The 16741-nt window shown below is 43.0% G+C and overlaps 1 protein-coding gene across 2 annotated transcripts; it reads right to left on the bottom strand.

The window, feature by feature from the left end:
* Positions 1-40: 40 nt before the first annotated feature.
* Positions 41-14868, bottom strand: clspn (claspin). Of its 2 annotated transcripts, XM_084079882.1 has the most exons (25): positions 14837-14868; positions 14639-14726; positions 13606-13726; positions 12884-13311; positions 12554-12700; positions 11493-11561; positions 11248-11320; positions 10950-11052; positions 10267-10862; positions 9827-10015; positions 9577-9737; positions 9215-9429; positions 8966-9018; positions 8235-8428; positions 7456-8068; positions 7186-7243; positions 6855-6942; positions 6615-6748; positions 6266-6421; positions 5481-5602; positions 5128-5258; positions 4504-4624; positions 2756-2832; positions 2373-2534; positions 41-916 (listed from the first exon to the last, which is right to left on the bottom strand). In XM_084079882.1, the coding sequence occupies exons 2-25, from the start codon at positions 14669-14671 to the stop codon at positions 791-793; spliced, it is 4170 nt and encodes a 1389-aa protein (XP_083936008.1). In that variant the 5' UTR covers positions 14672-14726; positions 14837-14868; the 3' UTR covers positions 41-790. The 2 variants fall into 2 exon arrangements, with proteins under 2 accessions (XP_083936008.1, XP_083936009.1); XM_084079883.1 differs by having other exon boundaries at positions 6855-6939; positions 14639-14862.
* Positions 14869-16741: the final 1873 nt, after the last annotated feature.

Below are 16741 nucleotides of genomic sequence, written 5' to 3' on the forward strand. Positions count from 1 at the left end.
CACTACCTTCATTCACACTCTGAATTAAGAAGAATTTGAACGTATTAAAATACACTTTTATTTACAATGTAAAATAATTAAAACCAATGGCACACACACACAAAAATCTATTTCCCAAAAAACAAAAACATTTAAAACTATAAAAATAAAAATAAAACAGAAGCCAATTTCAGTCACTAAATAAAATTAAGACTGAATTTTTAGGTTTGTTTCCCTTGCAATTCCGACTTCATATATCAGAATTCTGAAATATTTCTCTCGCAAATGTTTCTCACAATTGCCAGAACAAAACTCGGAAGTCTAAGATGTAATCAGAATGACAAGAAATACACAATTCATTCGTGTTGAAAATGGCTTCCAATACGGTATGTACATGAATTTTCAAAGGACATACACAAAGTAGTCAAATCAAGTAATAGGACATGAGAGAATGGCTGTAATAGGCATTACTGATTGAGTCAGATGGATGGGATGTCTCTTCAGTCCGTCTGTCAGGCAAAGAGCATCAAAGGGTAAATTATTGGGCGTCCGTAGGTTTGTCCATTATTAAGCATATCAAGTTTGTGTGAGTGACCAAAAACCAACACACAAAGATGGCTGCAACAATATCCTGTGTATATGTTTAACTGGAATTGTAATAAATAGGTTAAACTTTGGACAAAACAGGACTTTCTGAGAAATCAAGCGACCGTGGGTCCATCAGGCTGGAGTGGAGTCAGGTATGAATTGTTTCTGCACATATTAGTGATTATCAACAAATGTCTCCGTCTTGCATTGTCAAGTCACCTTCTCAGTTCTCCAGGAAGCTGAATATACTCCGCAGGGGGCCTTGAGAGGTCTTTCCTATGGGGTTGTTTAGCCTGCATGGTCTCTTAGCAGCAGGGTTCATAGCATCAACTGGAGCCCTCTTCTTCACCTAGGGTTCAAACACAGTCTGAGATTACCGTAATCTAAGAAAGCAAGTAAGTAAACCGGAACAATCAAAGAGGACAAAACCTTGTTGACTGACTGCTTTTACAGACAGAAAAAAGGTTTGTGCAATGACCCTCACATACAGAGCTGTATATCACAGCAATTTGGTTTCAAATTGTTAAGACAAGTGAAGGATGCTTTGAAACCCAAAAAGGATGACGACAGTGACTAACAAAAATATTTAGAATGACACTCTGTCTAAGAAGAACTTAAAGCGGCACTATGTAACTTTTTTTTAAATGAAATGTAATATTGTCCAATCTGTATGGTAGAGTGTGTTAATAAAATATAACTTATACAATTGGGGCGGTTGTATTTTGTCTCCATGCTCTTCTATTGAGACATTTAGATCGTGTCAAAGGTCATGCCTCACATAGACACTGACACAGGATCTGACACAAATTTTGACCTGATGGTCAAGATTCGATTTATCCCCTGAGCAACCAGGCTGGCTCTATTAGCTCAATGGTAAAAATATCAGCACTTGCACAGAAAACCAGTTCAAATCCAGGGTAGAAGAGGAAAGTTACAATGACATTCAGACACAGGGACACATTTCTACAGTTGACTCTATACGGAAAGTACCATAATCTGCGAATTTCTATACATTTATTACACACAGTTGTTTCATAACGGGAAGTTTGGAAAACAAGTAAAAAATAGTGCTCTTTGACATGTGACACCCCCAGTTTACACTGCTCAACCCTTACATCTTCACTCTGTATGGCCTTAAGTATGAGTAATATGGGCTTTGGCTCCACCTAGTGACACAATATTAAAATGACACCACCTCTGACAACAGTAAACCTTAGTTTAGATATATGTACTCATATCTAATCATCTATTATACCATGCGGACACATGAAAACATTGCAAGCTCTCACTGTTTTGTAATAAACAAAATGTGTTCTGAATCTGAAGAAAGCATGACATGGCTTCCTAGAGAAATGTTCAAATTAATAAATCAAAAGCATCTAAGTTTTGCCATGCTATGTGCTTCTTTTTTTCAAACACTCAAATACATCTGAGCTGTGCATCCTGTGACTCACTACATGTACACCTTTCTATAGATCTGCCTGACTTCAACTTATGGCTACTCGCTTTAGTCTAATTTAGCCTTGTACTCTACTTCCATCGAGCTACTGTCAGCCAACAGAAATTACATATTTTCAACTGAAAAACTAAAACAAAAAAACAACTACGTGTTGATATGAAAGTTTTCAGTTGAAAATACGTGTATTTGGTCAGCTGATAATGCCGTTAGAGGAAGTATACATTTGCATCTAAAATGTAGCCCTTGAAAGCCACAACTGGGTTTTTCCAACAGCGTTTGTTTGTGGTACAAACACAATGCTGTGTTTAGTGGCCATTGTACCTATGTGAAACATAACCTCACCCACCTGTTTCTTAGGAGCGTCTGAGGTTTTCGCCTCCTTCTCAGGAGACAGTGTTTGGAAGAGGAACCCGCGGCTGTTTCGTGGTGCTAGGGGGTTCCCCTCTGAGATGGACGCCAGCTTCTGGAGGACAGCACGAGGCTGATTCAGTAGTGAACCCCTCCTCACCTGGGAAGTTAAGAGGGATTAACACATCATTTTTATTCATGATACATCTATGTGTACTGGCATAATTGTATTGCTGATATATTGCTGATACGATAAATAAAAACAATTGATAACGAAAAAAAGAGGGATTAACAAATCACAAAACAAGCAGAGAAAAGCTTTGACAACATTACTTTCTTTAGAGTGGTATACATGAACACACCCATTTGACAATGACTTACCATTATTGGTTGTGAGGGTCTCTGGAATGGATTTACACTTGGTGCCTTCATCTCTGGCTGTGATGCCACAGGTGGTTCTGTGTGGGAGAAATGAAAAGGACATTGGAGCCCAGAGTCCATTTAGTCTATCTTAATCCGTTCATTCACCCATTTAAACAAGTGCTTCAAAAGTCATTCAGATAAGATTGACGATCTGGCTCAGACCTAGGCTATACGAGCATTTATGCGAGAGCATTTTCGGGAGTCGGGAGACTCGTGACTGGCGCCGCTGTAATCTTTTCATGGACAGTGAGGTCTCCAAATGCATATACAGAAGCTACGTCCTCTGGAGTGATGTGCAACCTGGGTTAAGGATAGACGCTCCAAACCTGTGCCCAGAGCAAGTGATCACGCTGTGGAGTTGGGCCATGGGAGATCGGAGATATAACCATCCCAGCACACACCAGCCTTCATCCATTAATGTTTATGCATTCATTCATCAATCACTCCATAAACGTTCAGATTATGACTGCCGTGTCAGGCTATCTCTCATTAACGTGGCGTCACAGCAGCCTGTGACTCACAGGGAATACATGATTGCTTCATTTTAGTGTAACTCCAACGCACACTGCGCACGTTGGTAATGGGTTAAATTAATATTCCATTCCTGACAATGTGATTGGCGTCATTCATGTAGGCCGCTAACCTACTTGACAAAGATTGTACCTTTACAGAATATATGGTAATCCCACTGTCAAAGACTGCCGTTTCCACATTGTGTTGTTTGATGTTGTTTTCGTATTCCGGTTCTTCATATCGTAAAATCGGGGCTGTTTCAGCTGTCAGATTTATCAAAGTTTAGACGATTTGTACGCTAGGATTAGCTGTATACGATTCCGTGATAAATCCCACGTGGACGTGGGCGTAAGATGATTCCTGGGCTCAAATTTAAGCTGGTTTGTACGTTCCATTGATAAATGAGGGCCACGGTGTTCCCCAAATGTATACAATGTCCAGCTGAGTGTAATTAATAGACGGCCAGGGACCTGGGGGGGTTGGGGGCAGTGCAGTATGGCTGCATTCTTGAGATTTGGGAGGGAACGAAACTACTAATCACCAGAAGGTTTAAGTGCATTCTCTTCTAAAACAAGCAACTAAGAGTATACCTAGCGCTAAGGTAAAAGTGCAATACATCAGCTACCTACTTTCATAAACAGATGAGACAAAATAGGAAAATCAAATGAGCAATAGCTAAAACAAATAAGTGTATCGAATAAACAAGATCCAGCAAAACAATAAAAGCCAACTGCACAATTATCTAGCTACCAGGTTATCAAATTTGTCAAACATTACTGTAGCCAACAGGATAGTTAACAGTGTGTCCACACTCTAGGTCTGTTTTTTTAGGACTTGCAATGTACTGTGACAAATTGGCTGGCTCCACCTCTTTGGGTAGCGTTTCCTTTTGTTGACACTCACAGTTGATTCACGTGCATCCAAACAGGCATCACTCTTTTGCTTCCAGTAGGCTCTCAAACCCAAACATATTTTGCCATTGATTCACGTCATAGGAAGTAATCCATTTCTCATTCAAAACGGTGCAGTTCAGTCAGTGACAAGTTTGCCGAAACAGCGCAGAATAATTCTGTGCACACCGTTAGTAAAAGCTAGCTTTGACGTGCACTGGAGCACACTAGTGTTTAGAGGATTTGTGTGGGATACTTAAAGACAGTGCATCTGAAAAACACAAGATGGTATACCAGGCTGACCTTTCCTCTGCAGAGTCTTGGCAGTTAGTTTCTTGGCTAGCTTCATAAACTGGCTGTCGTCCTCTCCGAGGTTCTCATCGTCTGCGTCCAGGTCCTCCCCTTTCTTGGCTTTCTGTTCCGACTGGGACAGTGGACACACAAACACAGGAATGACAACTCAACACCACCTGACAACAACGTAAACAATTATTTTCCGCCATTCTTTTTTCTGGTATTTCGGCATTTGATGTCCTCCAAAACAAACTTAGCGTAGCTAGGCAGTGGTGGACAAAGTACTCGACAAAAGTGAAAGTCAAATTTGGGGCATGCCACATGCCTGGCTTTGCACACTGGGACTGCAAAATACGGGCAAAATTTCCTCAATAGTTATGCCAAATATTTTAATTGCGATACAATATTACCAATATTACCATGGGTTCATACTTATTTTCTATTTTAAGTGTAGCAACAGTGAAAACTAAACATCCTTAATTAAAAAACAAAACATTTTACAGGTCAATCACACGCTTATTTTAAATGTTAAATCTGCCATTTTATTTCAAAAGCTCTGGCGGGATTCCTGAGTATACAATACCATTGTGTGTGCATGGCCTACATACGTATTTAACTCAAACACAGCCTTACCTGTTCTCTGAACCACTGCTCCCTCTCCATTCTCTCCTTCCTCCTCTGCACCTCAGACGGGTCCACATCCCCTTCCTCCTCCTCATCTTCCTCACCCTCTCCCATCCCACCCATCTCAAAGCCATCGTCTCCTGCCAAAGAAACAAAAAGTCAGTTTGTCAGTTTTAGACAGCATCGTTTAACCCATTAAAAGCATCCGTGTCATTTTATATTTTAGCGTTGGCTATTAAAAAATAGCAGAGATACCAAGTTTGAGAAATACTGGTTTAGAGGGCATTTGTAGAATCAGCCTCAGGTCTTAATGGGTTAAACCAAGGAAGGGCTTTATTGTCATGCAAACAAGGTCTATGTACCCATATTCTTCCAGCGGAAGCGGCGGGCTCTTCCAGGACCATCGGAGTGCAGGTCCCCGTCGGCCAGGAACCGCTCCTGGTATAGTCTCAGCTGACGTTTATCATCATCCATCACCTGTTTCCTGTTGTATGGATGATGGCAGAAGTGAATTTGTTATTTGCAGATCTTACAGCTTTTAATTAAGGGCTTACAAGCACCCAGCCCTCTTCTCTTCACGTCGTCTTGTACAGCGTGCAACTCTACAAGGGTTTTCATCTGCATGTGTATGAATATTCCATTTTTGTGTGGATTCCTTTTCAGGACACCAATCGTGTTCTCACACTACATATCGGTACTGTTTACCGTCTTATGTTTGAAGAATTGCAAGTTAAAATCACAAAGCTCATTACATTTGCCAAGTCTAAAGACAGCTCTAACAGCTTTTTGTCTATGGTGGTCTGATATGCTGTCTGGACTAGAACCGGCCTCTAGGCTATAACATTGCACCGTCATGTTTGTCCTAGTGATGACAACATGCCACACTTGTGTGTTCAGTGTCCAAAGCTTTGTCTCCTTATAGCCTGTCTACTCTGGTTGCACTGGGTTCCAGTCATTGCCCCACCAACTCCAAAACCTTGTCATCAGATCCCCAGAGACAGCGAGATGGAGGGATGTAGGGCATCCCTCCTGGCAGTGATTTGCGCTATACTGAGCGCACCTTTCTAGATAAATCTTGTGAAAGTGTTAGTGTGTCATTTAAAACACTATTTTCAACAAATACGGTATGACATCAGCTGCTACTTACATGTGGATCTTGTTAACTTGGTCCTGCAGCTCTTCATTTGACGGAAGCTCATCCAGCAGCTCATCTTCCTCATATTCACTTCCTCCTTCGTCATCCTCATCGTCACTGCCACTGCCGGACAGCTCAGCCTCTGAGTCCAAGTAATCAGTCAGCCGCCTGGAGATGCAAAGAGAGAGGGGGTGCAACTGAATTTAAGGCTTCTACTTTTAGGGAATTTCCTCATTAAAATGTATCACTAAAATCTAACTTTGGGCTGAAGAACTCGCAACATTCAAAAGTTATGTTTGGGTATCTATGTAAAACCTAAGCAAAAGAAACACAAGTTAACCATTAACTGTCCTCCACTTACATCTTCTTCTTCTTCTTTTTCTTAACAGGGCGAGGGTCAAAGACAGCCTCCATCTCTTCATCCTCAACCCCGTCCTCATCATCCTGTTCCTCTCCATCTTCTGACTCCTCGTCTTCTTTTTCATCTTCATTCTCCTACAAACAAACAAACACACACACACACACACACGTTGTATGTCACTTAGATCGCAAAGACAAAACAAGACATAGATGCACGTACACACCGCTCAAAAGGGCTTACCTGGTCACTCTCGCTGTCCAAGTCTGACAGAATTCTGAATTCACAATCATCCTCTTCTTCCTGCTCTTCCTCCTCAGGTTTCTTCCTACTGACACGGTTGTTTTTCATCGTTAAAACTTAATTCACATTCTTGAGGTATATCTGGGGTGCTCATAGGTGGCATCAAATAAGTGATAAGTTAGCTTCTAGGGATATTCTTAATATAGCATCTCTCATGCCAGTCTAAGTGAGAGGTCTTCACACACAAAGTATATTATGGATTTTAAATATATGATACGGTATAGATGATATATATTTATCTATCATCTAGTTTAGTTGGAACACTTTTTACCTGTTAACTGTTGAAGCCTTCTGAGCCGTACTTGAAACTGGCCGTGAGGGAGATGCATCTAAAGGACAGAGGGTGGAGTCAAAATGTAAATAACGTGCACACACACCCCTAAATGTTGCACTGTTATTATGCAATATATAAGGTAGAAAAATGTAAAATTGTGTTATATCAATATTATTGAGTTTGAGTGCTCCTACATTTTTGTAAATGAAAATGACTTTGAAAATGTTTTGCAAAGAACACAAGACGCAGGGGTTCTAGCCAGCATACCTGGACTAGGGAACTTTCCCGAGCAGAGCCCAAGCAGCTGGTCCATGCTCTGCGTGTCTGTGCTGTCATCCTTCCTCTCGTCCTCCGTCTCTCCAGCCTGTGTGGTGGGGAACGCTCCCGAGCACAGCCCCAGCAGCTCATCCTCCTGTGTGGAGTGGAGTTTCCTCTCGTTCTTCCTCTCGCCCTGTGTCCCTCCAGCCTGTGTGGAGGGGAACGCTCCTGAGCACAGCCCCAGCAGCTCATCCTCCTCCGTCCTCCCTGCCGCCTCCGCTGACACATTACCCGTCCCGAAGCTGCCCGAGCACAGGCCCAACAGGCCCCCCATGTTGCCATCCATGGCGTTCTCGTCCATATTGTCCAGAACCAACTGCCTCTTGTGCGAGCGGGGCGCTCCAGTACGAGGCCCCACATTGAGGAAGCCGTCTGCGTCCAGTAGCTGGGACTGGGTGTCATATTCCAGGGAGAAGCGGCCCTGGGAGAACCCTCCATGGCTTGGGCCCGGCGCTGCACCACCTAGGGGGCCAGAGTCTGCGCCAGGCGAAGGTGGGGCATAAAGGTCCTGAGAGTCCTCCACTGGTAGAGATAGAGAGGCTTCAGACAGCTTACCTGAACTCTGATGGACACAGAGAGAGAGAGAGAGAGAGAGAGAGAAACAGATCAATTTAATACACTCATGTACTTCTAATTGGATGTATATCCATTTATATTAAAAGCATTGCATCACTTTAATTAGGGTTTGTTTAAATTATCACTGTACACACATATGTGCTGAATCTCACCTTAGAGGCTGAACCGAGGAAGCTGGGTCTGAAGAAGTGGGGTGAGGGGGAGCGGAACACGTTGGCATTGAAAGCACCTCTTCCTGTGGAGCGCTGGTGACTGACAGGCTGGTAGGATGGGATCATGGAGCCCAGGAGCTCAAAGCTACCGTTGTGACTGTTGTCCTTCATCAGGGACAGAGAGTCTTCCTCCTCTATGAGAGAAAAATAAAATTGTATGAAGTTTGACTCCATAAGTGTAACTAGAAACTTAAGTAAAGTAGGCGTGTGGGGCAATGAAGCTCTTTAACAACATAAACTCTATAGACTGCATGTATGTGGTGGGGGCGGCCATAGCTGAGTCGGTAGATTAACAGAAGGTGCCCGGTGTCCCTCAGCAAGACACTTAATCCCCAACTGCTCCCTGAGTGTTGTACTAATAGCACTCACTGCTCCTAATAATGTGCAAATATACAGTGACAAAAATACGGTGTGGGGACTTGGGACCAAATTATTATTTCATTGAACAACAAGTGGGGACCAAATGATTTAATCGCACAACAAATAGCAAAAATAGCCCATCTACAAGCTTGTGTTACGCCAGTGTTAATATGGTTAAATCAAACTGGTGCTAGTTATTAGTACCATTTTAATTTTCTGTGAACAATTACATTCCATTACTGCATTGATGATGCAACTTAAACTTTATGAAAGTTATTATCAAAAAGATTATTATCAAAAAGATTACTCACCCGTCTTTGTCTCGCTGTCCTCGCCCGAGGCACAAGTTCTTCTCACACCATCACTGGGAGCAGAAACCAAAACAACATCAAGTTGCAACAAGAGCTTCGTTATTCTTTTAGATACATCTCTGCTTTAGCACAGTATTCTGCTCTTGTGTCAAAACAACTAAAAGAAGATGAGATGTCTACACATTAATTTCTTGACCAAAAAAACCCCCACAAACATACACTCCTCAAAACCCACACACAACCACATACCCGGTGCGAGAGCAGGAGCTGCCAGCGAAAAGCAAGAGTGTTCCATCAGTGTTGAGGTTGGGTGGAGGACAGCGTCCCTTCATCCCAACAGGAGATGGGCTCCTGATACTCTGGACTTCACTGCCTCCTTCCTCGTCTCCACCCTCATCTTCATCTTGCTCATCTCCTTCCTCAACATCCTCACCATCGTCACCTCCTAGCAGGTCATCCACACACTGGGGAAAGTGGGGAGAAGGGGACATGTGTTCTGAGTGAGTGCAATGGGATGCTGATAATGTAACAAAAGACATACTCTTGGAATGTGTCTATGGTCCCCCACACCTATAGAGGGGCGACATACTGTAACAAACTAGCCATCTTACCTCCTCTCCCTCAGACTCATCGGTCATCTCTTCTTCCTCCTCTTCCTCACCACAGTCTTCGTTGTCTAAGCGATGTAGTTCGGCCTTACGAGCTCTTTCCTCCAGCCTCCGCAGGGCCATGGCCTGCTGCAGACGCTGCTTCAGACTCAGCAGATTCACTCCTGACAAAGAAGACGACCACGGGAAGGTTACAGTCAGCTGGGTGATTTTACGTACAATACGTGCATGTGACGCGTGTGCGATCCCGTACCAGGCTTGGTAGCAGCGGGCTCGTCCGACCCCTCTTTGACGGTGACGGTAACAGACTCTTCACGCAACTCGTCCTGTCCAGAAGGGGTGCTGTCTTTCCGGATGATGCTCAGCTGCATTGTGCGCTCTCTCTGGGGTCTTTTCACAGGCTGCAAGTGGCGAAGGTACCGTTCCTTCAGGGCTTCCACTCCTGGGAGAAAGAAGGAAACATCACTTAATTACAGACCAAGGACAATTTTCTTCATTGAGGCCAACCTTGTAAGGCTGAAAAGTAATGTATCTGTATATACCATTTCCCCCTGGGTGTGGTTACTAAGCAATCATTTTAATTCCTAAAAATAGAAAGTGAGTTTGTGCTCAGGAGGCAAGTGATTCAATAATGTCATCGTTGACTTCCTTTAGGCTATTACTAGCCAACTGTGTTCAAAGAGACTGACTTACCAGGGTTGAGCTCCAAGTGAACAAAGTCTCCGTCATCAGCAGACAGTTTGGCAACAGGTGGCGGGTCCAGCCCCAGCTCTCTTAGCATAGCCAGTTTGTCCTTCTTAGTCTTGGCAGGGCCCTGTGCTGCAGGCTTTGCACTTGTTGGATCAACAGTGACTGAATGGGGAGGAAGAGGCTGATCTAAAGCACTGGTTCTACTTCCAACCTCTGCTTGAGTGTCGTTCACAGTCCCCATTTGGGTCAGTCCAGGTAGAGAAATAGCCATCACCTCCTCACAGCCTGAAGAAGCTTTGACTTCTGCCCCGTCTGCTGTCATAGACTCCTGGAGACTCTCAGACAGATAAAGCATTGGGCCCGATTCATGTTCGGCATCCAGGTTCGCAGGCTGTTCTCCAGCCTGGTTGACGATTTCCTGCTGTGGGGAAGAGGTGGCGGCTGGCTGGGGTGGGGTCTGGATATGGGTGGACGATAGATCCAAAGAGGGAGCAGCGGAGTCCTGCTCTACAGGTGGTTGCTGTGGCTCACTGGGTGGGTTGGCAGGAGGTGGAGGAGCTGGAGTGGCCTCCGGTATCCTGGCCTGATACTTGGCTGATCTGGCAGAAGTGAATGAACAAGGAATTAGCATGAGGTTGCCGTTATCATTTCGAACCATTATCTCTGTGCAAATACTGCTTATTTACTTCAGCAGCGCCATGGCAGAGCCCTCTGGCCTGGTTCTCTTCTTAAAAAACTCATCAAGGGTTTTGGGTTTAGGGATGTGGTATGGCAGGCCAAGCGTAGACTCTGTCAAGAAGCACAGTAATAGGCACGTGTCATACATACACTTCATCCATACAGAACCATAAGAGATGTAAAGGATATCATTTCTGAAATTAGGTTAACAATGAACTCCAATTGTAAAAACTGAAATCCATTGGTTTAAATATCAAAAGGAAAGCATCGTCAAACAAATCTGATAAAGATGCTCTGAAAACTGACCTCTGACCAGCCTCTGAGATTCACTGTGGAGCTGCATCATGGCTTCTTTACTGGCCCGGGCTGCCTTTCTCTCCTAAGTACATCGCAGAACAATCCATGAGTCGATGTTAATGGAGGACAGTAAATAAGAACAGGCTAACAGCTGTCAAGAGTTGCCAAGCCAGGTTGGAAGCATTTTATGATAAATGTATAGTATTTCACCGTTCAATCTTGTGGACAGTAAAAGTCAAATGTGCAGTGCATACCTGAGGTCGCTGAGGTCTCTCTGCCGGCTCATCACCGTCCTCTTCCTGCTCCTCATTCATGTAAGGCTCCTGGAGGAAGAGCAAATGCTAATAAACAAATGGATTCTCTAAATATTTCATGCCTTAGTCGTTTACTTTATTCTAAATCACACCCCAGTTATTATATCTTCTTTGTTACATTGTTAGCGCCGTCTGTGGAGTATGTCACAGAAACATTTCACTGCTCATACTTGAGTGACAAATAAAACCTCTTTGAATCTTGGAACTAGTCTCAACCAGACGTCACAACCACAGTTTTTCTCACATACCTTCTGTCCAGAGAGGGAAGTGAAAAACACCTTACCGGTCAAAAGGACGCCACAGCATCCATGTAAATCTAACAATAAACAACCACCCCCCATAAGAGTCGTCACAGTTCCTGGATGGCAAAGGTTTGCTGCTCTGACCGACACTGTCACCTAACTATAATTTCATTTTCAGAAGCTTTACGAGCTGTTTTGCAATGCGTCTTGGATAATGCTACCAAAAGCATCTTGCGTACGAGAAGATGAAAAGGAAATTATTGATTGATGACACTGGAGATATATTCTCTTTAGGGTCATTCAGGGATCACAAGTGACATTGTTGGTATACATACTCGAACTGCGCATAGGGGGATATTCAGTGCTTAAGCACCTCTTCTGGTGGTCGTCAGCAGGGATTCTCACTGCATCAAAACATTGATCAACTAGTGGTGGCAGTGGTTCAGAAAGTAGAGAGGCCACCTGGGAACTGGAATGTTCCTGGTTCGAGCCCAAGCTCCTCCCTGTCTAATAATAATTGAGAAAAACAACTCAACCCGAACTGCTCCAGATGAGTAGTATGGCATGGTTGCCTTCGCTGTCAGTGTATGAATGCTAGTTATGCAACACACATTGTAAAGTGCTTTGGATAAAAGGAGCTATAAAATGCAGACGATTTATCTGATATTTCTATGGTAAACATCTCACCACTGCAACATTGAACACTGAACATTGGCATGCAACATAGATGATCTCCAGCCTGGCTCCTTTTATTTGTACCTTGTGTTTTTTGGCCTTCTGCTTGACGGCTGCTCTGATGGCATCCAGAGATTCCTCCTCATCCTCCTCCCCTAGGCCAGTGTCAAACAGGTCTGTGTCACCTAGGAGACAGCCACTGTCGTTCAGAGCCCGGGGATGAGGTGCGTCCTGCAAAATATAAATGTCTAAAATGTCATACTACACACACACAGAAAGCCTGATTGAGTGCATTTTAATAACTTGTAACGACAGATCAGTGTTTAATTGGCCATTTGGTAAATACATTTGAAACATTACACAGTCTAAAAGGTGGAACAGGCCGATCTGACCAGAAGCAGGATCTTTACAAACCTCACTCATCTCAGTGAATCGCTCGTCCTTCTTCTTCCTAAGTTTCTCCACTGCTTTGCTACTCCTCTCCCTTTTCTCTTTGTGCCTCTGGCTCCTCTCCCTCTTTTTTGGTTTCACTTCCCCTTTCACCTCCTCTTTCTCAACCTCTTCCCCCCTCTCTGGCTCGCTCTCCTCGCTGTCAACAGGAGCGCGGACTATCTTCCTGCTCTTCTGTGCTCCTTTCTTCTTCTTCAGCTGCTGCCCCTCTTCCTCGGCTTCCAACACTCCCGTCTCCATCTCCTCCGCACTGGACGCAGATAAGACCAGGGCGTCGGGCATGGCCGTGCCGGTCCCCTCAGTGGCCTCCTCTTCCTCGTCGCTGTCCTGGAGAGCCTTCAGACAACGAGGTTTCCTGTGAACCATGATGTCTTCTTCGTCATCATCAGTGTCTGGAAAGAAATCAAGGCATTAGAAACACTAATTATCCAAGAACCCACTATTGTGTTTTAGGGTTAGTCTCTCTGCAGGAGTCTAGCCGTCTATAAGAGGATCGGTCTGTGTGTGTCCAGAGCTAATCTTGCAAAACACTGGACCAATATGAAATACAATTTTGTATGCACTCCGTCAGTCGGACACAAAAGTACCTCAAATCATTTTGTTTCTCATTTTATACTCTTCTAAATATTTAACTTGGCCAAGCTTGTTTTGGGTTTAGACAACTTTTCATTGTTGTGGTAATTCACCTGGATGGTCCTCTTTACTGTTGGTTGTCTCCATGACCACCATCTCCTCTGAAGGAGAGCCCATTCCGCTGTCTGAATCACTCCCTGCTGTTGTCTGGACCACTGCTGGGAGCCCTTCTCCCTGGTCGAAGAAGAGACAGTTCAACCTCCATGCACACACAGCAAATGTCACTCATGAACATAACATTGGTACTACATATTGTCTACTTCTGAGTTCACAACTATTGTGCTAAAAAACTTTTCCAGACCGAGCAACAAACTGTTAAATGAGACCATTTCCATTTGATCCAGGCTCATCATAACATACTAGGCCTCTCATCATTTGGGAGTCCCTAGCAAGAACTAGCTTTCAGTAGCCAACATGTGTTATGTAATGTATGTTTTACTACTACTACCACTACCACTACTACAACCCAATAATCTATACAAATGAGCCTATGTTCATAATTTGTGCGCTGTATGATATTGTAAGGTCTGTCTTAATAAGATCCAGCTCAAAGTAATATAGTAGCATTTAAGTTTAACGACAAATAACCGGGTTAATCAACTCTATACTAGTACATTAAGTCATTAATGAAACAAATAATCGTTGCATTAAAGTCTGTGATACCTAGTAGTCGCAAAACGACCAAACGGCTGCGAATTTGTGGCGCCTTGAAAAACCAAACAATGAAAACTATGGAGGAGCACAGACAGAAGTTAGCCAGCAGTAGCTTGCTTACAGTCTTCTGTGTTTCCGCCTTAGTTAATAACTTCTCGTAAGCAATCCACTAGAGCAAAGGGCTTCATTTTGCCACCAACTGATTACTATACTTAAAAACGTTTTCCCAAAGTGAAAAATGACTATTTCCACAAAGTGACCAGGCCACCGTCCAACTCAGCCTGGCATGATGCTACATAACCTTGTGAACAAACGGGGTTGAAACCTTCTAAGTGTCGATGATGCAAAACGTTTTGACTGTGACAGAGTGAAAAAAGGTACATGCGTTCGTCAAATAGATAATTTAGAGTAGATTAACAAGCATTTCCTCACCTGTTGTTGTTGAGACTGGACGATCAGGCTCATCTTGGTTCGCTAGTTACGCGTTAAACTGTTTGGAGAGGAAACAGGAAACCTTCGTCTAAACGAGAAGACAACGTTTCATCGATCATAACCAGACAAAGACAAACACATGCCCTGTGCAGTAAATCTTATATTATGTTGTTAGGTCGCATTTGAAAGATGGATTACATAATCTGAGCGGCTCTCCTTCCTCCCGCCTGATCTCTACACTGAATAAGATTTTTGAGCTTTCGCGCGCCGTGACAGCTGGTGGAGCGCAGCGTTGCCAGGTTTTGTGAGAGAAAGAAGCAACCAGGTCTATGAAAACAAGCCCAAAAGAAGCAATTTAGGCCACATGAGCACTTTGCATCGGCTCTTTGAAAATAGCAGATCTACAAGCTCTCAATGCGTTGTGAGCTTGTCGATCTGCTATCTTCAAAAACCCTTGCAATAAAATGTGGAATATTTGGAATAGTTTTGAAACATTCTAACAACACAAATGCTCCCTGGCACAAAACATTTTCATGAAAATATTTGAGAACCACTGGTTTAAATATTAATTGAAAATTTTGGAAGCAAGCCTAAATAAGCAAGTACACTTTAACAAGCCCAAAAAACACCGCAACCCGCAACTACCAATATTATCTTTACAAGAAAAACAAGACCAATGTTGCTTATAATAAGCGGACATGTCAACCGTGTTGTTGGAGCGTTTCCTCTCCGAGTGTCAATCATTCTGTTGACGTTTCACTTTCCCACTGGTTGGTTGAACAACATGTAAACCCCGCCCCCACATGGTGCTCGTTTTACCAAACCTGGAACGCCTGGTTAAGCGGCGGGGCGGGCGGCTGGGTTTGATAGGATATAAGCATAGGGATACAAGCCATAAGGCTTCCCGCCCATCTCACACATGTTTACAGAAAAACAGACGCTGTTAAAGAAGAAAGAAAGAAAGAAATAATCTTTTTTTTGTTTTTTTTACTTGTGCAAGTAAAAAAAAGAAACAAATAATACAACAATAACATAAAATAAAAAGGTTTGTAAGAACAATTATCCAATATATAATTAATAATTTACAGACACACGCCCATTCACAAACAATATACAAAACAATGCAATGTCAATGTTATATAAAACAATACAGCCGAGTCAATAGCCATATAGATCAATACAGATGTATCGCAATACTAGACTAATTTCCAACTGAAAGTACTTTATTTGTAAACGTTTTGTCTATGTTCGAAAAAATACAAATAAAATAAAGTGCCCTCTAGGCCCAGTGTATAAGAAAGCATGATAATGTGCAACACAACATTGACTATTGTAGCACTTTTTCACAAATGTAAAGTGCATTATAAATTATTATTATTCCATTATTATTATTTTTATTATTATTATTATAATCATTATTAACATGTTGAAGTGCTCTATAGGTGCCATTCGAGTGGATAAAACATGATGAAATGCCCTCCAGGGTGACCTTCGAAGGTCTCCTTCAGTACAGTAGTTCCCAAACTGGGGGTAACCTGACTCGTTACTTGGGGGTCACCAGATGATTATAATATGCAATTTTTTTTGCACTCAACAGTAAACAAACAGTATACAGTATAAGTGTATACAGGGTATCTGCACATTTCTAAAGTTACAATTTAATGACCTCTGAGACCTTTTTAATACCAAATTGGCCAAATTTTACGTATAAGAAAGTGGCAAACATTGTAGCCCGATCTACAAGCTCATGTGCAGTCGTGGTGAGCATGTTGTTCAGCCATTTTCACAATATTTATCTGTGGTACCGAGTCAAACTAAATGTAATGCCTATAGTGCCAACTGCCAAGTGCTTGTCAGGGTTCAAATATGATTATTTTTGGGGGTCGTGGCCTATGTTTGGGAACCCTTGCTCTATGCCCTTCCAGTGGAGAAAACACGTGTCCTCTTCATGCCCTTCCACTGGAGAAAGTGTGCTATTGCCCTCCCTACATACTCAAAAAGTAGTTGGCCTCCCAACTACTTTTGGCCAACAAACCATGGGCATCTCTTACAATGAATGTACAAAATCTCTGTTAGGGATGGATTAAATGTGTGTCACTAACC

The sequence above is a fragment of the Gymnoscopelus microlampas genome (assembly GCF_963454915.1).
Source record: "Gymnoscopelus microlampas genome assembly, chromosome: 15".
NCBI lineage: Eukaryota > Metazoa > Chordata > Actinopteri > Myctophiformes > Myctophidae > Gymnoscopelus > Gymnoscopelus microlampas.